The sequence below is a fragment of the Aegilops tauschii genome, chromosome 2 (genome assembly GCF_002575655.3).
Source record: "Aegilops tauschii subsp. strangulata cultivar AL8/78 chromosome 2, Aet v6.0, whole genome shotgun sequence".
Classification (NCBI taxonomy): Eukaryota; Viridiplantae; Streptophyta; class Magnoliopsida; order Poales; family Poaceae; genus Aegilops; species Aegilops tauschii.
In genome coordinates, this window is record NC_053036.3 from 589,325,693 (window position 1) to 589,345,719 (window position 20,027).

The following is a 20,027-nucleotide window of genomic DNA, read 5'->3' on the forward strand; positions in this document are numbered from 1 at the left end:
GGATAGACAGACCTTCAATTAATTTGGAACACATTGATTTTAGGTACGTGATTGTATCTTGAAGCAGATTTATCGGTGAATGAGATTTTAGGTGGATTTAGTTAGGTGATTGTGATCATGAGAAGACAGTCAAAGATGTTCGGTAGATTATGAGATTTTAAGCCTATTAGGTGAGCATGGTGAATATTATATTACCGAATAAACAAATCGTCAAGCAATTTTGCAACAATTTATATTCAGTTAGGTGCTTGTGATTTTGAGCAAAAATGCACGGTGAATTACAAAATTTTAGGTTGATTTAGGTAGGTGATTATAATCTTGAGAAGATGTTAGGTGGATTATGAGTTTTTAGGGCTAATAGGTGAGCATGATGATTATTATATTATTAGATAAACAAATATTTAGTTAATCTTGGAACAATTTAGATTTTGTTAGGTGATTGTGATCTTCAACTAAATTTCATGGTGGATTATAAGATTCTAGGTGGATTTAGTTAGGTGATTGTGCTATTGAGCAGACCAAAGATGTTTGGTGTATTATGTGATTTTAGGTTAGTATGGGCACGCCTACTTTTATATTGGTAGATTAACATATCTTCAATAAATCTTGGAAGAATTAATTTACTTATGTGATTGTGATCTTGAAGAAAATTTGACGATGAATTACGAGTTTTTGGTGGATTTAGTTTGTAGATTGTGATCTTGAGGAGATAGTTAAAGATCTTCGGTGGATTATGAGATTTTAAGTCTAGTATGAGCATGGCTACTATTATATTGGTGGATAAACATATTTTTAGTTAATCTTGAAATAATTTGGATTTAGTTAGGTGATTTTGATCTTGAAGCAAATTTTATGATGGATTATGAGTTTTTCATTGATTTAATTAGTTGATTGTGATGTTGAGGAGATAGTAAAAAATGTTTGGTGGATTATGAGATTTGATTATTTATTGGTGGATAAACAAATTTTTAATTAATTTTTGAGGAATTTGGATTTAGTTAGGTGATTATGATATTGGACTCAATTTCATGATGGATTATGGGATTTTAGCTGGATTTAGTTAGGTAATTGTGGTCTTGAGGAGATAGTCAAAGATGTTTGGTGGATTATGAGATTTTAGGTCTACACCTAGTTTCAAAGGATATGCTGGTGACCTTCGACATCGACCTCGCCTCCGGCTTATGCTGACGTCCCAGTTGTGAGATTCTGAGCACTTCAAAGCCCTCAGCGCCATCGTTGCGGAAGGGCATACTTCGGAACCAATGAATCTCACTGCCAAGGTGAATTCCGAAGTATGTTGTTTTGGCCTAAACCTCTTGAACAGAATCCGTAGTGATCATATAGAGTGAAGAGCCTACTTTCAAGTTCTGCACGACTGGTTTCGAAGGCGCTGAGGGCTTGGAGTATCACAACACATTCTTGTACATTCTTACTATAGATACGATTAACATGAGAGATAAAACAATTCTGAATCTGAAGAGCAATGGAAGTCAAATCACCAACTAGCTGCAGCCTGTAGCTTGCTCAGCACCATCAGACAATCTGAAGCGAGAACCATCAATCGCCAGTAGCCTTCTGGTAGAGCAAAATGCAGAGTCAGAGGGCATCAAGCAAAACAAGGCCCGGAGTATATACTGCAGCATCCTAGTGAAGCATGACGCTGCTGGAAGGTCCCGTTATGTGAAGTCCAAGGCTGATTGGTGGACAAATGCCGTGAGCATGTCCGGCGTGGTGCTACAGTTGGCAAGACTGTCTGCCGCCAAAATCTTGGAAGGTTAACTCATTTGTGGCTGAAAGCAGAACAAGAGAGGCAACACAACTACTTAAAAGATGGGCCATATGTGACACCTGAAGAAACAGTTGCTATTTATCCAACTATTTCCCGTGCACATCTTTGGCACAAGGTCCATGAAAGTGTTGCTATGGATCTTTGCCAACTTCTGGGTCAGGAGTTGGATGCGCTGGAGATTGAGACAGTACAGAAGGAGACAATACATCCAAGGAAGAGTTGCAAGATGAACAGTTCATGTGCAGATGTCCTTTTTGCTGCACATAGGTGGCAGATGTCCAAACCAAGCTTAGTTTCTAAGTCAAAGGATGTCTTCAATCAGAAAGCCAGTAACAAGCACTGGATTGATGTGCAACCAAGATGGGGAGACTATGATTCACGCGACATAGAACGTTACGCAAGAGCAAAATTTATGGACTACACGACAGATAATTTGTCCATCTACCGTTCTTCGACTGGTATGATTTTGAGTGTCCATTGACTGTCAATTTCTTGCCTTGTCTGAGTCTTTTGTGCTTAATGTTGATTAATATTTCTTGCAGGGGTGATGATTGGACTTGATCTAGCTTATAATTTGCACTCTGCTTTTGGTAATTGGTTCCCTGGGTCAAAGCCCCTCCTTCAGCAAGCAATGAACAAGATCATGAAGGTAATAACCATGCTAACTGTAACAAATCTAGATATCTCTATTGTAGTAAAAAAATGTTTATTTAATACAGTAAATGACATGCTTGTTTATTTTCTCTTGTGACAGTCAAATCCTGCTCTGTATGTGCCGAGGGAGAGAATAGGAAAGGGTCTTCAGTTGTATTCATCTGAACCCACCGCCCACCGAACCATATCTGTCTTCACAAAACCACGGTACGGAGAGATATTCAGCAATCAAATCATATGGTTTGTGGATGACACAAATGTCTATCGAGTTACCATTCACAAAACCGAGGGTAACCTGACGGCCAAACCAATCAATGGTGTTATCTTTATTTTCAATCCAAGAACTGGTCAACCAACTATGTCTGAAGGTTTGTTCCCTTTGTTTTGCTTTTAGCTCTAGTTTTCTTGCAATTATGGCATACTGCGCAGTAACTTGGAAGACTTGAATGAAAATGCATTATAATCTGCAGGTCATCCACACAAGTGTATGGGCAGGACAAAGCAAATTATTGTGACAAAGGGTATGTTGAATCCCTTGGAAGTCAATGCATGTTATACAAAATTTAATCTTTTCAACTCACACTGCACTGTACATACAAATTTGTTATTGTTGGTTCTTTTGTTTCTTCCACATTTTACAAGTTTTTCTTTGCCTGGGATAGTTTCAGTGCCAAATTGTTGGTTCTGTTGCTTTTGGCACATTCTAGTAGTATAGTCCATTTTGCCTGTGAGCCAGTGTCTCTACTGAACTGTATTCTGTAGTTTCTTTCTTGCACATTCTGTTGTTTCTTTCTTGCACAGAGTCTCATATACTGAACTGTTCGTTCTGTTGTGCCTTGCAGGATTTGGCATGACATGCTAAAATTTTGGAGAAGAACAAGGCGTGGCATGGTGAAAAGTCCATCATTTTGACCTGCCGGTGAACATCATGGGTCAGTGGTTATGTTTGCGAGAAGAAAAAACCCTATCGTGGTCAGTGGTTATTTCTTGTCAAACTGAATCGTTATTGTCAAGTGGATGTTTTGCTTGGTGTTATCATCCTTGTCTGGTTGATTCTTTATGATTTGTGCTGCTTTGTTGAAGCTTGATGTGTTATGTTCATCTGGTTTCTCTTCTTCTTAAGATTGGAGCACTTGCAGATTTCTGTTGCTAGATTAAGTTTACTATGTCGGTCAGTGTTTGGTTATATATGTTTTTGTCAGTCAGTTTTGTGCCTGAGAGCAAATCAGTTGTTCTGGACCTGGTCAAACCTCAGCTATTGCTTGAGACAGTTCTGGGATGGTGACCCCTTGAAGAGTCTGGTCAAAGCAAGCCAGTACTGCAGCATAAACATTACTACTGTAACCATCTTGGCACTGACGATGATGGCTCACACCTGTTGGATCATATCAATATGAGCCTCCTGATCTTATGCACAACCCTTCACGACACAGGACTGGCTTTGCTGTTCCGAGTCTCGTTGCGTGCGTCCGTCCCATGGAAACCAACACCTGACAGCAACAGCAGTGGATGTTTCTTCATCTTTGTGACTAGAGTTGTTTTGACAGTAATTCCGATTATGAGGTAATGAATGGTTCACATCATTATATATCTTGCGGATACTTTGAGCGCCTCAAAGCATTGGTTTGTCAATATATTACTATTAGGCATGCAAATGTACCAGATTAAGTAAGGGAAAGGAAGGCAACATACCTCAAAATTATGCTGAAAATTCTGTGTTGGTCCCAAGCAAAACGTTGTACAAAAATGCAGTAGAAGTTGCGGGCATGTCAAACAAATGATTTTATTTGATTTGCAGCAAAAGACTAGAAGGAATTGTTCCTGGAGAACTTGGAATAAGTGATGGTAACTAAGAATTATATCACGATAAAAAAACGAAGAATTATATCAGTAACTGTAATTGTCCTGGGATGATAAGCAGTTGCACTGTCGCCTCAGCTATTGTTTCTGTTTCCGTGAAGCATTTTAATATTCACATTCAGAATTCAGATGTATAATTACGCTACAGAGACTGTCTTCTCAGTTTCGGAGTGCAAGCAGTGTAGCTAGCCCACTGAAATCTAGAGGCAGCCAATCTGCTACTTTTATAATTTGTGTCTATTAATACTGAGTAATTGCTATATCAATGTAGATTATTTTTGTGTGTGCTGTACTAGTGCACTGTGACTTAAATAAGAATTTGGGGTAATATTGTTATGCTCCCAGTAAACTTGTGTATTTTCTGTTAATAATCTCGAGAAAGTTCGTATATTTTCTGGTTAATCATTGCAGCGTCGTCCATGTTCACCATCAGTTTGCTCGCAACTGTGTCATACTACATCCATTTTAGCGATAAGTAATGCGGAGCGGAGGAAGTAGTTAATTTTTCGCCCACATCTAGTAGAAGATCCATGCCCCATGCTGGCCATCCGAGCATTTTTTTGGAGTCTGCTATTTCTCCATGTTCCTGCTCCATGCTGGCAAGAATTGGATCACGTTGCCCCTTGTTTTCTGAAATTTTCCCAATGACGCGAGTTTCTTGTTGGTAATTCAATAAAACAATCCGTTATTATGTGACCTGATTTCACAGAGGGAATGAGGATCGCTTTATTTTCTAGAGTAACAAATAGTAACAATTACAGTGAGTTTTTTTGTGTGTTGCCCAGGCGCAGGCATCATTGGGCCAGCAGTCTGGAGATAGAGGAAGGTGCATAGCAGCATATGATCCATCCTGTACCAGCAATGGAGAGGAAAATCTATAGCAATGGAAGGTATCCCACAAAACCCACATATCCCACTTAATAATATGTTGGTTTTGACAGGCATCCCACGCCAGAGACCTGACGTCGCCGGCACATCACCTTTACCTCGTGATCGAATATTCTCATGGCCGTGGAGGAGAGGCGGCGAGCGGAGAAGGCCGAGGAGGGGCTGAGGACGGTCATGTCGCTTAGCTGCTGGGGCCCACATTAGGAGTACTAGTAGCTAGGGGTGTTGAGTTCGTTGCAGCTTGTGCTTTTGTTATGTGACAATCCCCACATGATCGGTTGTAAAGATTGATGATGACGATGATGAAAATTTCGGCTACGAGTTTACATCACCCTCCTTGTTCATGTGCTTCTGTGACTAGTTTCCGAACAAAAGGCCAAAGGCCAATCTTTATCAAGAGAGGTAGAAAAAAGATCGGAGTTAGAGAGGGAGAGTAACTCAGCAAAGCAAGCAGAGAGGCATACAGAGAAAACAGAGCAGCTTCGGCTACCTGCACAAAACAGGCCAACTCTGAACAAAGGATGGAGCGGGGGAAAACAGAAGAGGAGTTTGATCTCTATACACCCGGCTGCCCTCCAACAACATCTCACTCGCATCTTCTTCGATCATTTCGAACACCTCCAGGTCACTGCAAACGATGGCCTTCCAGCCAAAATTCTTCTTGTCTGATTATTTTCATGGGGTCGACCTGCTGGATGTGCTTTTCTGTGGCTCGAGTCGGCCGTCTGTGCATGCGGTGATATCGTTGGTGGCGAACATGTTCTGGATTTCGTTGATCTGCACTCTGCTGAACCGACGGCACGACAGCGATACCAAGTTCAACTAAAAGCTTGATCAGAGTGATGTCGTTTACTGAGACAACATTCATAAGTTATAAGTAAACGTGTTTCTTTCTTCTGATCATAGTGATGACAGAGTGGGGCACAGCGAAGACCCGTTTGCAGCCGTGGGTGCTCCTCGTGGAACGCTGACACGAAGAAGCAGACCGTCATGGCCGGCTGGTACCGTGGAAATAGTTAGCCTACGTGTGACGGTGTGAGTAGGACTAAACTTGGTTGCCGAAGGAGGGTGGTTGGTTTAATCATCACTTTGCCAATCCCACAACAGGGAGAAGATTCGGGGAGGCTGCGTGGCTGGACTGAATGAACAACTCTAGGTTGGCATGACGCAGAGAGTATCTTTATCTTGCTGTGTGCTACCACCAAGCATATTATTACGCTGACAGCAGCACACAACTTGTGGCACAAGCGGCACGCCGCAATTCCCAGCCTCGGCGTGCGTCCGACAGCAACCTGAGTCGCCACCCGGTTTCCGCCCACAAACCATGCGCGCGCCCGACATCGGCATCTCCTATTAAACTACCATGACGAGCACCGCCATTTGGCAGGCAGCTCAGCACACACTGCTCACACACAGAGCAACGAACGAAGCACTACTTACTCACTAGAGCACATCGATATCTATACGATCCTTCAATTAGTCCGATGGCAAACGGCAGCGGGAAGGCGACGGCCTCGTCCTGGGCGGCGGCGATGAGCGTGGGCGCGGCGCGGACACGGTGGAGGCGCTCAAGGAGCGACGCGCCTGGCTGTGCCGATGGAATCACCACGAGCTCTCTCGTGCGTCCAGCAGCGCACCGGTCGTACCCTAGTCGTGCCCCCCGTCCAGCAGCGCCCAGTATCGGCGCAAGAAGAGTTAGCATCGGCTTTCTAAAAATGAAATAAGGTTCTCCCGCCCATCCCCCGGTGATACTTCTAGCATCATCAGAGGACGTGTGAAGGTATGTATCTTATGGGATCCGGTCAGCGTTTGTCGGAGGTGGATACGCTTGAATTCGGTCTTCGTTCGTCCGCGTCTGTGTGTCTGCGGGTTGGATCATTCCGATTTATGCTTCTCTTCATTGGCGACGGTTAATGTTCTGTTGCGCTGGTCCTATGGGACCTTAGCATGAAAACTTCCCAACTGTCTACTACAATAAGGTTTGCCCGGTTTCAATAAGGGGTGATGCCGGCGACGCGCCTTCGGCTCGCTCCAGTGCTTGTAATGGTCACTGGATGGTCTACGGACCTGTATGTATTTTTTACTTCTGCTATTCTTTGTACTGACAGGTGATGAATAGGTGTTGATATTTTCTTCTATGTATTTGATTAAATATGTTCTTTTTGTAAAACATGGTTTTTTGACTAAATTTATATGCCATGCATTTGGGACAGAGGGAATACTACACTGGTATCACTGGAAACCATGCTGGTAGACGTTCGTTCTGCCATCCCGTCCAAAGTTAATCAAACCCTGTCCGGTGAACGTCTTTATTTTACCCCGTCCGGTACTTCGCACTCCCGTGTGGAGGCGTGTCTCCGTCGGATCTCATGGGATCCGGTCAGCGCTTGTCAGAGGCGGATACACTTGGATTCGGTCTTTGTTCGTCTGCGTCTGTGTGTGTTGGATCCCTTCGATTTATGCTTCTCTTCATTGGCGACAGTTAATGTTCTGTTCGCTGGTCCTATGGGACCTTAGCACGAAGACTTTCCGACTGTCTACTACAACAAGGTTTGCCCAATTTCAATGAGGAAGGGGCGATGACGGCGACGCGCCTTCAGCTCACTCCAGTGCTTGTAATGGTTACTGGATGGTCTACGGACCTGCATGTATTTTTTTACTTCTGGTGTTCTTTGTACTGATAGGTGATGAAGATATTTTCTTCTATGTATTTGATCAATTTTTTTTTATAAAATATTGATTTTTTGACTAAATTTATATGCCATGCATTTGGGACAGAGGGAGTACTACACTGGTATCGCAGGAAACCATGCTGGTAAACGTTCGTTCTGCCATCCCGTCCAAAATTCATCAAACCCCGTCCGGTGAACGTCTTTATTTTACCCCGTCTGGTACTTCGCGCTCCCGTGTGGAGGTGTGTCTCAGTCGGATCTCATGGGATCCGGTCAGCGTTTGTCGAAGGTGGATACGCTTGGATTCGGTCTTTGTTCATCTACGTCTGTGTGTCTGCAGGTTGGATTCTTTCGATTTATGCTTCTCTTCATTGGCGACGGTTAATATTCTGTTGCGCCTGTCCTATGGAACCTTAGCACGAAGACTTACTGATTGTCTACTACAACAAGGTTTGCCCAGTTTCAATGAGGAAGGGGCGATGCCGGCCACGCGCCTTCAGCTCGCTCCAGTGCTTGAAATGGTCACTGGATTGTCTACGGACCTGTATGTATTTTTTACTTCTGGTGTTCTTCGTACTGACAGGTGATGAATATGTGTTGATATTTTCTTCTATGTATTTGATCAATTTTTTATAAAACATTGATTTTTTTGACTAAATTTATACGCCATGCATTTGGGACACAGGAAGTACTACACTGGTATCGCAGGAAACCATGCTGGTAGACGTGCGTTCTGCCATCCCGTCCAATATTCATCAAACCCCGTCGGGTGAACGTCTTTATTTTACCCCGTCCGGTACTTCGCACTCCCGTGTGGAGGTGTGTCTCCGTCGGATCTCATGGGATCCGATCAGCGTTTGTCGGAGGTGGATACGCTTGGATTCGGTCTTCGTTCGTCTGCGTCTGTGTGTCTGCAGGTTGGATTCTTCCGATTTATGCTTCTCTTCATTGGCCACGGTTAATGTTCTGTTGCGCTGGTTGCTACCTCTTGAGCATGCATTGGTTTTCCCTTAAAGAGGAAAGAGTGATGCAACAAAGTAGCGTAAGTGCTTTCCTCAGTTTTTGAGAACCAAGGTATCAATCCAGTAGGAGACAACGCTCAAGTCACCTAGTACCTGCACAAACAATTAAGAACCTTGCAACCAATGTGATAAAGGGGTTGTCAATCCCTTCACGGTTACTCGCAAAAGTGAGATCTAATAAAGATAGCAAAGTAAATATTTTTGGTATTTTTGTTGTATAGTGGAAAGTAAAGATTGCCAAATAGTAAACGAGATGCGATGTAAATAAAAGAGATGCAATATAATAAAAAAGAGAACCGGGGGCCATAGGTTTCACTAGTGGCTTCTCTCAAGATAGCATGTATTACGGTGGGTAAACAAATCACTGCCGAGCAATTGATAGAAAAACGCATAGTTATGAGAATATCTAGGCAATGATCATGAATATAGGCATCACGTCCGTGTCAAGTAGATCGAAATGATTCTGCATCTACTACTATTACTCCACACATCAACCGCTATCCAGCATGCATCTAGAGTATTAAGTTCATAAGAACAGAGTAACACATTAAGCAAGATGACATGATGTAGAGGGATAAACTCAAGCAATATGATATAAACCCCATCTTTTTATCCTCGATGGCAACAATACAATACATGCCTTGCTGCCCCTACTATCACTGGGAAAGGACACCGCAAGATTGAACCCAAAGCTAAGCACTTCTCCCATTGCAAAAAAGATCAATCTAGTAGGCCAAACTAAACCGATAATTCGAAGAGACTTGCAAAGATATCAAATCATGCATATAAGAATTCAGAGAAGAACCAAATAATATTCATAGATAATCTTGTTCATAAATCCACAATTCATCGGATCTAGGCAAACACACCGCAAAAGAGTATTACATCGAATAGATCTCGAAGAACATCGAGGAGAACTTTGTATTGAGAATCAAAGAGAGAGAAGAAGCCATCTAGTTAATAACAATGGACCCGAAGGTCTGTGGTAAACTACTCACGCTTCATCGGAGAGGCTATGGTGTTGATATAGAAGCCCTCCGTGATCGATTCCCCCTCCGGCAGATCACCGGAAAAGGCCCCAAGATGGGATCTCACGGGTACAGAAGGTTGCGGCGGTGGAAAAGTTGTTTCGTGGCTCCCCCTGATGTTTTTAGGGTATAAGAGTATATATAGGCGGAAGAAGTACGTCGGTGGAGCTACGAGGGGCCCACGAGGGTGGGGGGCGCGCCCTCCTGCCTCGTGGCCGCCTCGTTGCGTCTCCGACTTCATCTCCAAGTCTTCTGGTTTGCTTTCGGTCCAAGAAAGATCATCGCGAAGATTTCATTCCGTTTGGATTCCGTTTGATATTTCCTTTCTGCAAATAAAATAGGCAAAAAAACAGAAACTGGCACTGGGCCTCCGGTTAATAGGTTAGTCCCAAAAATAATATAAAAAAGCATATTAAAGCCCATTAAACATCCAAAACAGATAATATAATAGCAATGAACAATAAAAAATTATAGATACGTTGGAGACGTATCACTGGTCCTATGGGACCTTAGCACGAAGACTTCCCGACTGTTTACTACAACAAGGTTTGCCCGGTTTCAATGAGGAAGGGACGATGCCGGCGACGCACCTTCAGCTTGCTCCAGTGCTTGAAATGGTCACTGGATGGTCTACGGACCTGTATGTATTTTTTACTTCTGGTGTTCTTCGTACTGACAGGTGATGAATATGTGTTGATATTTTCTTCTATGTATTTGATCAATCTTTTATAAATCATTGATTTTTTGACTAAATTTATACGCCATGCATTTGGGACACAGGAAGTACTACACTGGTATCGCAGGAAACCATGCTGGTAGACGTGCGTTCTGCCATCCCGTCCAATATTCATCAAACCCCGTCGGGTGAACGTCTTTATTTTACCCCGTCCGGTACTTCACACTCCCGTGTGGAGGTGTGTCTCCGTCGGATCTCATGGGATCCGGTCAGCGTTTGTCGGAGGTGGATACGCTTGGATTCGGTCTTCGTTCGTCTCCGTCTATGTGTCTGCAGGTTGGATCCTTCCGATTTATGCTTTTCTTCATTGGCGACGGTTAATGTTCTATTGCGCTGGTCCTATGGGACCTTAGCACGAAGACTTCCCGACAGTCTACTACAACCAGGTTTGCCCGGTTTCAATGAGGAACGGGCGATGCCGGCGACGCGCCTTCAGCTCGCTCCAGTGCTTGTAATGGTCACTGGATGGTCTACGGACCTGTATGTATTTTTTACTTCTGCTGTTCTTTGTACTGACAGGTGATGAATAGGTGTTGATATTTTCTTCTATGTATTTGATCAAATATATTTTTTTATAAAATATTGATTTTTTGACTAAATTTATATGCCATGCATTTGGGACAGAGGGAGTACTACACTGGTATCGCAGGAAACCATGCTGGTAGACGTTCGTTCTGCCATCCCGTCCAAAATTCATCAAACCCCGTCCGGTGAACGTCTTTATTTTACCCCGTCCGGTACTTCGCACTCCCGTGTGGAGGTATGTCTCCGTCGGATCTCATGGGATCCGGTCAGCGTTTGTCGGAGGTGGATACGCTTGGATTCGGTCTTCGTTCGTCTGCGTCTGTGTGTGTTGGATCCCTTCGATTTATGCTTCTCTTCATTGGCGACGGTTAATGTTCTGTTCGCTGGTCCTATGGGACCTTAGCACGAAGACTTCCCGACTGTCTACTACAACAAGGTTTGCCCGATTTCAATGAGGAAGGGGCGATGACGGCGACGCGCCTTCAGCTCACTCCAGTGCTTGTAATGGTCACTGGATGGTCTACGGACCTGTATGTATTTTTTACTTCTGGTGTTCTTTGTACTGACTGGTGATGAAGATATTTTCTTCTATGTATTTGATCAAATATATTTTTTATAGAACATTGAATTTTTTTGACTAAATTTATAGGCCATGCATTTGGGACAGAGGGAGTACTACACTGGTATCGCAGGGAATCATGCTGGTAAACGTTCGTTCTGCCATCCCGTCCAAAATTCATCAAACCCCGTCCGATGAACGTCTTTATTTTACCCCGTCTGGTACTTCGCACTCCAGTGTGGAGGTGTGTCTCCGTCAGATCTCATGGGATCCGGTCAGCGTTTGTCGGAGGTGGATACGCTTGGATTCGGTCTTCGTTCATCTATGTCTGTGTGTCTGCAGGTTGGATTCTTCCGATTTATGCTTCTCTTCATTGGCGACGGTTAATATTCTGTTGCGCTTGTCCTATGGAACCTTAGCACGAAGACTTCGCGATTGTCTACTACAACAAGGTTTGCCCAGTTTCAATGAGGAAGGGGCGATGCCGGCGACGCGCCTTCAGCTCGCTCCAGTGCTTGAAATGGTCACTGGATGGTCTACGGACCTGTATGTATTTTTTACTTCTGGTGTTCTTCGTACTGACAGGTGATGAATATGTTTTGATATTTTCTTCTATGTATTTGATCAAATATTTTTTTTATAAAACATTGATTTTTTTTACTAAATTTATATGCCATGCATTTGGGACACATGGAGTACTACACTGGTATCGCAGGAAACCATGCTGGTAGACGTTCGTTCTGCCATCCCGTCCAAAATTCATCAAACCCCGTCCGGTGAACGTCTTTATTTACCCTGTCCGGTACTTCCACTCTCGTGTGGAGGTCTGTCTCCGTCGGATCTCATGGGATCCGGTCAGCGTTTGTCAGAGGTGGATACGCTTGGATTCGGTCTTCGTTCGTCTGCGTCTGTGTGTCTGCAGGTTGGATCCTTTCGATTTATGCTTCTCTTCATTGGCAACGGTTAATGTTCTGTTGCGCTTGTCCTATGGGACCTTGGCACATAGACTTCCCGACTGTCTACTACAACAAGGTTTGCCCCGTACGTTTCAATGAGGAAGAGGCGATGCCGGCGACGCGCCTTGAGCTCGCTCCAGTGTTGGAAATGGTCACTAGATGGTCTACGGACCTGTATATATTTTTTACTTCTCGTGTTACTGGCATGGGCCGTGCGCTCAACACCGCGGCGCCGCTCTCCTGAATCTGACCACCTTTGGCGCTGGGATGGTAACGGAGAATCCGCTTCGGCATCCGCTCACAACACCACCTCCTCCAATGTACCCAAAAAGGCTTCTCACACCGCTTTGTAAATAAAGGCACAACATGATACAGCCACAACGAAGGGAGGTCCACAGGAAATACAAATAGGATCGAAAAGGAACAAAAGAGAAGGTATTAGCTGGGGGCATCAGCATAACAAGCCCGCAAAAGGAACACAACAAAGTCTCAAGGAGGATAAGTGATCATAAGTAATCTGGACGCCACCTGCTCCAACGTAGACTGGCCTCTGGCAAAAACCCGGTCCATCTCAGCTGGGGAAGCATGGCTCGGCACATCGTAAGCCGTCTCACCTCTCCTTGGCCACACGCTTCACCCGCATCAGGCGAAGTTGCATCGAAAGGGGGATACGATCCACGGGATTCATCCCTCCGCCCCTCTCGCTTCTCTGAGAGAACGCAAGTAGGCTTCAAAGATTCTCCTGCGATGGATCCTCCCTCGACGACCCACCTCGGACCGACGAGCTCATCGGTAGCGGGGCTCGAGGTGTGGCGGCAGCCAGCTATGTGTGTCGCGAGAGCGTAGGCCGTGGAGGGAGAGCTTTCGCATGGGAGCGCTCTGCATCATGTGTGATGCAAATTTTAGCAGGCGCGGGAAGCTTCGAAATATGCGTGCTTCTTATACTGTTATTGATGTCAAATTTGCTCGAGGAAATATTTCTGCCATGTAGAGTAAATACTAAGATATGCTGCATAAGTTTAAATGATTATCAGGCATTGGACAATCAATTTTCAAGGAAATATGGTAACCTATTTTACTTCAGAAATCATTCTTATTGGATGAACATATTGGAAAAAGATGGGTTGCGCATTATGTATTATTCTGTTGTATTCTATGATATTAAACTGTTCAAACTAAGAGGGAACCGTTCAGAACTAGAAAATCACTTCTGAAACATGCATGCTTGATTATGTTTAGGATATGTTTCCTCCATTTACAGTCTACAATTTTTTGAATGGTATATATGTGGAAATAGTGAGTGGCTATTTGGAGAATGCTAATGCTATTTTCAGATTTGAGTAACTTCTTGGAAATTGGTCTGCAGTAGAGACTATTTTTGTCTGACATAAATATTGTAAATTTGAACTCAAAATTATTGCATAGAAATAGAATATGATTGAAATTAAGATTCTTTTTCCAGTTATAAATAACCAACCCCCACATGCATTGGCAGGTCACCATATTGATCATGGTGTATCTCTTGAAGCTGAATGGAATGCAGAGTTTGCATAGTATGTGCAAATATGTGACGCCATAACATAGTTTCAGGGGAATTGCCTTGTAGTTAGAGTTCCCACTTCCCAGCATCTCTTGCCTTTTCAATCATCAGGTTTCAGATTGACATGCACTCCAAGGTAGTATATGCTTGTTTTCATTGTTCTGTTCCTTTTATACTTTGCATACGTAGATAGTCCCTTCTGATGCTTCTGGGAACTGATGTCAAACAGTATGTGATTGTTCTTGCTAAAGTAACCAGGATTTCTTGGAGGTGGTGCTGATCTTGCAACATCACGTACGGAGTAAGACATTGGTAATTACATATCCTAGAGTTTTTCAAGCAGCTTAAATAATGCATTTTCTGCATCATAACAGTTTGTTTGTTCCAACTCAGATTAATAATGTATGGATTGTTGTGTCAATGCCAGTGCAAGTCATGTGCCAGTGCAAGTCATGTGCCAGTGCAAGTCATGTAGAATTGTTCGGCAATGTAAGGACATGCTTGTCTGACATTAATTGCATATCAGGTCCTAGCTGAGTTAATTTTGCTCGAATATAATATCAGGGAAAAAGAAGCACATTTAACAGAGAAATATTCAACTAAGCAAATGATATGTATTATATCCTGGTGTTTCTCAAAAGTAACAAAATAAACAAAATTCTTTCTAATGTTTGATCTTAAAGTGCAAGCAACTGTCGCTGCAATCTACTTGCATATTACTCTAGTACGGCGGTTTTGTCGCCAGGATAGTAACTCCTTTGTAATCTCATCCTTCTGCGGATGAACTTCAGCTGCTAAGGTGACAGAGAATTCCTCCAACGCTGCAGCCCTGGAGAGCAGAAACCTTGCAAGCATCTTTTCGAGAGGCCGCCCTTTGTAGTTTCCAATGTTGATTCTTCTCATCTTGTAAGCCAAGCACCTGACCTGCACCTTCCACAGAGTCTTGGGCATTCGGTACTGGACGCCATCGCTGACGGCCGGGCCCTCTTCTGGCTCACTATCTGAATCTGATTTGTCATCGTCTTGGTCCCTGTACATCCGCATACTCTTGTTCTTTGGAGGCTCTGGACCCAGAGGAAACAGCGACAGTACTTTCAGGTTCTTGGCGTCGACAAGCAAAGCAGAGACCGACCGGACGGCGTCTTCGGTGGGCAAGCAGCCCTGGAGGCTCAGGTGCGTGAGGCTGTCTAGGGAGCGCAGGAGGCTTGTGAACAGGCTGCTGTAGTAGGCCATCGACGGGCGCAAGGAAAGGTGGAGATACTTTAGGTTCTTCTTGCAGCTGCGGATGAGCGTAGTGACCGGTGCGATGTCGTCTGGTGCTTTGCTGGAGAGCTTCTCGCAGATTTCGATCCTCACCGCCTTGACTCCGTCGTAGTTTGCGACGGTGATGAAGGACGAGCCGCGGGGAGGAAGGCCGCCCTTGTAGTGCAGCGACTCTAGGCAGGTGGTCTGCAGATCGACGCCGGTGGCGTGGTGGCAGCAGATCATGGCAAAGCTCCGCAGGCAGGGGCTGGCCACCGTGATCTCTATGATGCTCGGGCACTGCTCCAGCGTCAGGCTGGCGAGGCGCGGGCAGCTCCAGATCAGCCGCTGCAGCTCCCCGCGCGGGTCCATGATCCTCGCGAGGCAGAGCGTCTCTAGCGACGCCATGGTCATGGCCAAGTTCTCCGGCATGTCGAGCCTCCATCCCACCAGGCGCAGGCGGCGGAGCGTGGGGCACCCGAAGATGTGGCGCTGCGTGTGGGTGTACCTGTTACGGTCGCTCTTGTCGAAGTCCGCCGAGTTTTTCCGTCCGTAGAGGTCGGGCGTGAAGGGGCAGAGGCGGCCACCCAGGCCGGACTCGCGGTACCTGAGCTCGACGTCCAGGTCCTCGACGCCGGAGTTCACGGCGGTGACGATCCACTGGTCGAGCAGATCGTACGGGGGGTAGAAGGCGTCGAGGCGCAGCACGCGGATCGGCGTCCCCGAGCCCTTGCCCATGATCGCGCTCGTCACCTGGTGGTCGTAGCAGACCTTGAGCTCGCCGAAGCCGCGGTTCCGTTCGCCGGTCTTGGTGTCGACGAGGTGGACGACGGGGACGCCCTCGTGGACGCGCCGCCATCGGCGTGCGAGCCCGCTTGTGCGCACGGCCTCGTCGGACTCGAGGTGGGAGAGGACGCGCTCCAGCGCCGTGTCGGGGAGAGCGCTCAGCCGGTCTCCTCCCTGCCTGTGCGACGGCGCCATCTTCGGCCAGAGATCGGATAGATGCGATCGCGTGCGTGCCTGTGTATATATATCTCCTGATTATTAGTCGGTTCCGTTGTCGGTCACGGAGGGTAAGGTTCCACTTTAAACCCTAGAGGATCCTGGCCTTATACAGTCGTTGTACCTAAGGATGACAATTTTATTCATGGTACGGGTACCCGCGGATACCGTATCCGTATGGGCAGGGTATGGGCATAATTTTATACCCATGGATAATACCCATACCCTACCCGCTAAGTCATGGGTAGGGCACGGTATAGCCTTGTATCCATGGATATACCCATACCTTACCCGTTTAGCATGACATGTGGACCTTATTCGTGAAGTGTGTCGTGAACTTGTGAACATAAAGTTATCTCCAATTGTCAGTTTGAATTGAGATAATTCACATGTACTCATCTATCTGTTATTGAGTTGAGATAAATTTGTCAAACGTGCTATCAATGAATGTATAATTGTGAATAACTTGTGTACTTTGTGATCTACCCATCGGGTACCCAATGGGTATGGGTACCCGTCGGGTATGGGTATGGCTAAAATTTCATATCCATGGGTACGGGTATGGATTGAATTTTGTACCCATTAACTACACGGGTATGGATATGGTATTGCTCTACCCGCCTCATACCCTACCCATTGCCATCCTTAGTTGCACCTCTCCCAGTCTCAAACGACCAAGAACGAAAAAGACATGCGATTTTAACGTGAAAAACCTCTCCAATACAAAGAGAAAAAAAACCCAGCGATTTTAATGCGTTGGTTCTTGAAAGATGTGGGTTGTCCTCTTGAAGGGACAATTCACAGTACCATGAAGAAAGAGATAGAAAGTTTGAAAAAACGTTGCAGAGGCCGGTCTGCAGGCAGCGCGGAATCCACCCCACCCAACTAGCATTGGGATATGTGCTGTCAGTCGTATTGCAATTTCCAGCAATCCGTATATCACTGTATTCCACTGTTCGCCAACAGTTGAAGGGACAAGTACAAGTTATTAGATGGGCCATCACTCCTTTTCGCAGGTCGCCACTGTTGAGAAAATTGACGATGGTTTGATTTGTCAGGGTGGGAGGGCGCCGGAGAATTACTGCATGATCCAGCAGATTAGCACAATAATGATAGCCACATTGAATATAGTTTTCTTCAATATGAGAGATTAGCAATGTGAAAATGGAGGAACAGTAAGACGCGAATTTTTGTTTGCTTGTTAGTATAGTAAATATATGATTTTGGTATGTATTAAAAAGTTGTAGGGCTGAAACAATTAACGAAAAACAATTTAAGGTCCTTAACCATAACTTAACACTAATCGTGGGATTTTAATCATAACGAAAGAGGCAAGCAGACTGCACAGGTTAAAACGAGCAGGTGGAGTAAGCCCGTGGCTGTAACAGTCTAACAGATAGCGACGTGTGCGACGTCAGGCAGATTAGAATATTGATACTATACTTTGATGCAGTAGCCAATGGCACACTAGTTTGAGGATTAGTTTGTAGAAACAGACAAATCCACGATGAACGTGTGTTATTAGCACCCGAATGCACACCATTTTTTTAAAGAAAAGAGACACATTTAGCTAAATATTTGGTCAAAAAATAGTAATAAGTTTTATGGAAACAGAGAAATTAGCAATGAACATGTGTTATTAGCACCCGAACGGCGGCATAACATTTTTTAGAGAAATTTCAAGGTGGTCCAAAGCAATATAGACCGTTAAATTTTAATTATCTAATAGCTGATATAACTATTACCCCCTCCGATTTTATTTACTCCGTATATTAAATTTGTCTAACGCCAAACCTTAGAAACTTTCAACAAGTTTGTACAAAAATATAATAACATGTACACCACCGAATTAACACCATTGTATTCATAATTGAATATATTTTCACATCATGTAGATTTGTTACTGTAAATGTTCTTATTTTTTAGACAACAGTCAAAACTAATAATAGAGTACGTAAAAATGGGGGGAGTACCTCTTAGCAGGTAATATGAGGTAATATACCATTAATGACGGCGTGGGGTTTAGTATGGACATTGTTGCGGTATAGTTAAGAAAAGAAATCATTATAATTTATTCCTTTCCTTCTAAACCGGGAGTATATAATAAAATAAAATAATTAGAGCTAATTAATTCCATATTTTGTTTCCAACTTTGTTTTGCTTAACGTACCTTATCATCATGTCTAACAAATGAAATAAGAAGTTTGTCATGTTCTGTCATATATATCTATGCTTGTATTATGTTGTTGGTTGGGAGATAAACAAAAGAAAATGCACTGCATTTGTTTTTAGAAAACACCACAAATGAATACTGCTTGATCAAACCATAGCAAAAAACAGTCAAAATACCATCAGAATTTTTCTGTAACAAAGCAACCATGTGTACCAGTGTTATTGCACATCTTTTTTGAGGGGTAACACATTTTTTGTTAGAGCAGATAATGTATAACGGAGAACATTTTGAATATTTCTCACACAGGAATGAGTCACACGGTCCTAGCATGTGTGTACATTTATTTTTCTTTATTGGCTCTCTCAGAATGATGCGAATATACATACTGATGATTATTACGTTGCAATCTAGATGAATTATAATAATGTCTTTTGTAGTGTGTATATAATTCATTAGGATCACATGGATATTTATCATATTATACAACATGATAATTACTCATCTTCATATGGTAGATACAACACATATGTACGGGGGTCAAATGTGAACTATTACTATATTAAAGGAGATGTGGGAAATGTTTTAAACATTAGTTTTGACAAGTAATTGCCATATTACAATTTGTGTGGTCAAATATATCCTTGATGAATGGACAAAGCAAATGTTTCTCTTGCCTCTTAAGAGGTAAGAGGGACCATCTTAAGAGGGATCCGGCTTGCCTGCTCCCTCCCCATGCTCCCATCCGTGCTCCCACTTCATCTTACGGCTGTCTTTTTTCTTTTTCTTTTCTAATCTAATCATCTCCCTCCTGATTTTAAGGGGGTGGGGCCAAGCCTTATTTTGTTCCAATCAAATCAAGCCACGGGCGCGGGAGCACGGATGGGAGCACGCGAGGGGAGCACGCAAGTCTCGTCCTCTTAAGAGAGCTCTTAAAAAAACAAAAAAACTAACGCCCACACGTGTGGCATCTTGCACATCGCCCACACATCTCCTTTACCACTCATTCTACCACATGTGAACAGATGACATCAGCAGGAATCTTTTTGGTTTTCGGCTTAAAAACTTTTTATCTCTTAATAAAAAATCAAATTAAAAAATCCTTTTTCACCATTAAATCTGTCTCGACGAGATCTTCGAAACTAGACCCCATGTTGATATGTTTCTACAAAAATTTTTTTTTGCCCAAAAGTTGCCATGATGTTTATACTGTAGTTGCCATAGTGCTTAAACTAAAGTTGCCATGTGGCAATTTCAGTTTGTAGAGCATGAAATTTTAGTATTTTGATGATGGCAACTTCAATATTTTGACCATAATTTTTTTGTGTATGAACCATGGCAATTTTAAGTGCATGTATCATGGCAATTTTAGTTTATGCTTCAT

The 20,027-nt window shown here is 43.8% G+C and overlaps 2 protein-coding genes across 2 annotated transcripts; one reads left to right on the forward strand and one right to left on the reverse strand.

The window, feature by feature from the left end:
* Window positions 1-542: 542 nt before the first annotated feature.
* Window positions 543-4,615, forward strand: LOC120973781 (pre-mRNA-processing-splicing factor 8A-like). Its single transcript, XM_040399912.3, has 5 exons — window positions 543-2,247; window positions 2,332-2,438; window positions 2,544-2,811; window positions 2,914-2,964; window positions 3,286-4,615. Exons 1-5 carry the CDS (start codon window positions 1,923-1,925, stop codon window positions 3,303-3,305), a joined length of 771 nt encoding a protein of 256 aa, XP_040255846.1. The 5' UTR covers window positions 543-1,922; the 3' UTR covers window positions 3,306-4,615.
* A 10,319-nt stretch (window positions 4,616-14,934) lies between these two features.
* LOC109750695 (F-box/LRR-repeat protein 13-like) lies at window positions 14,935-16,452 on the reverse strand. The gene has a single exon (XM_020309647.1). It carries the CDS (start codon window positions 16,450-16,452, stop codon window positions 14,935-14,937), a length of 1,518 nt encoding a protein of 505 aa, XP_020165236.1.
* Window positions 16,453-20,027: the final 3,575 nt, after the last annotated feature.

Coding starts and splice junctions, on each gene's coding strand:
- LOC120973781 (XM_040399912.3), top strand. CDS start 1,923: ATGGATCTTTGCCAACTTCTGGGTCAGGAGTTGGATGCGCTGGAGATT. Junction 2,248..2,331: donor CATCTACCGTTCTTCGACTG/GTATGATTTTGA, acceptor TATTTCTTGCAG/GGGTGATGATTGGACTTGAT. Junction 2,965..3,285: donor GCAAATTATTGTGACAAAGG/GTATGTTGAATC, acceptor TGTGCCTTGCAG/GATTTGGCATGACATGCTAA.
- LOC109750695 (XM_020309647.1), bottom strand. CDS start 16,452: ATGGCGCCGTCGCACAGGCAGGGAGGAGACCGGCTGAGCGCTCTCCCC.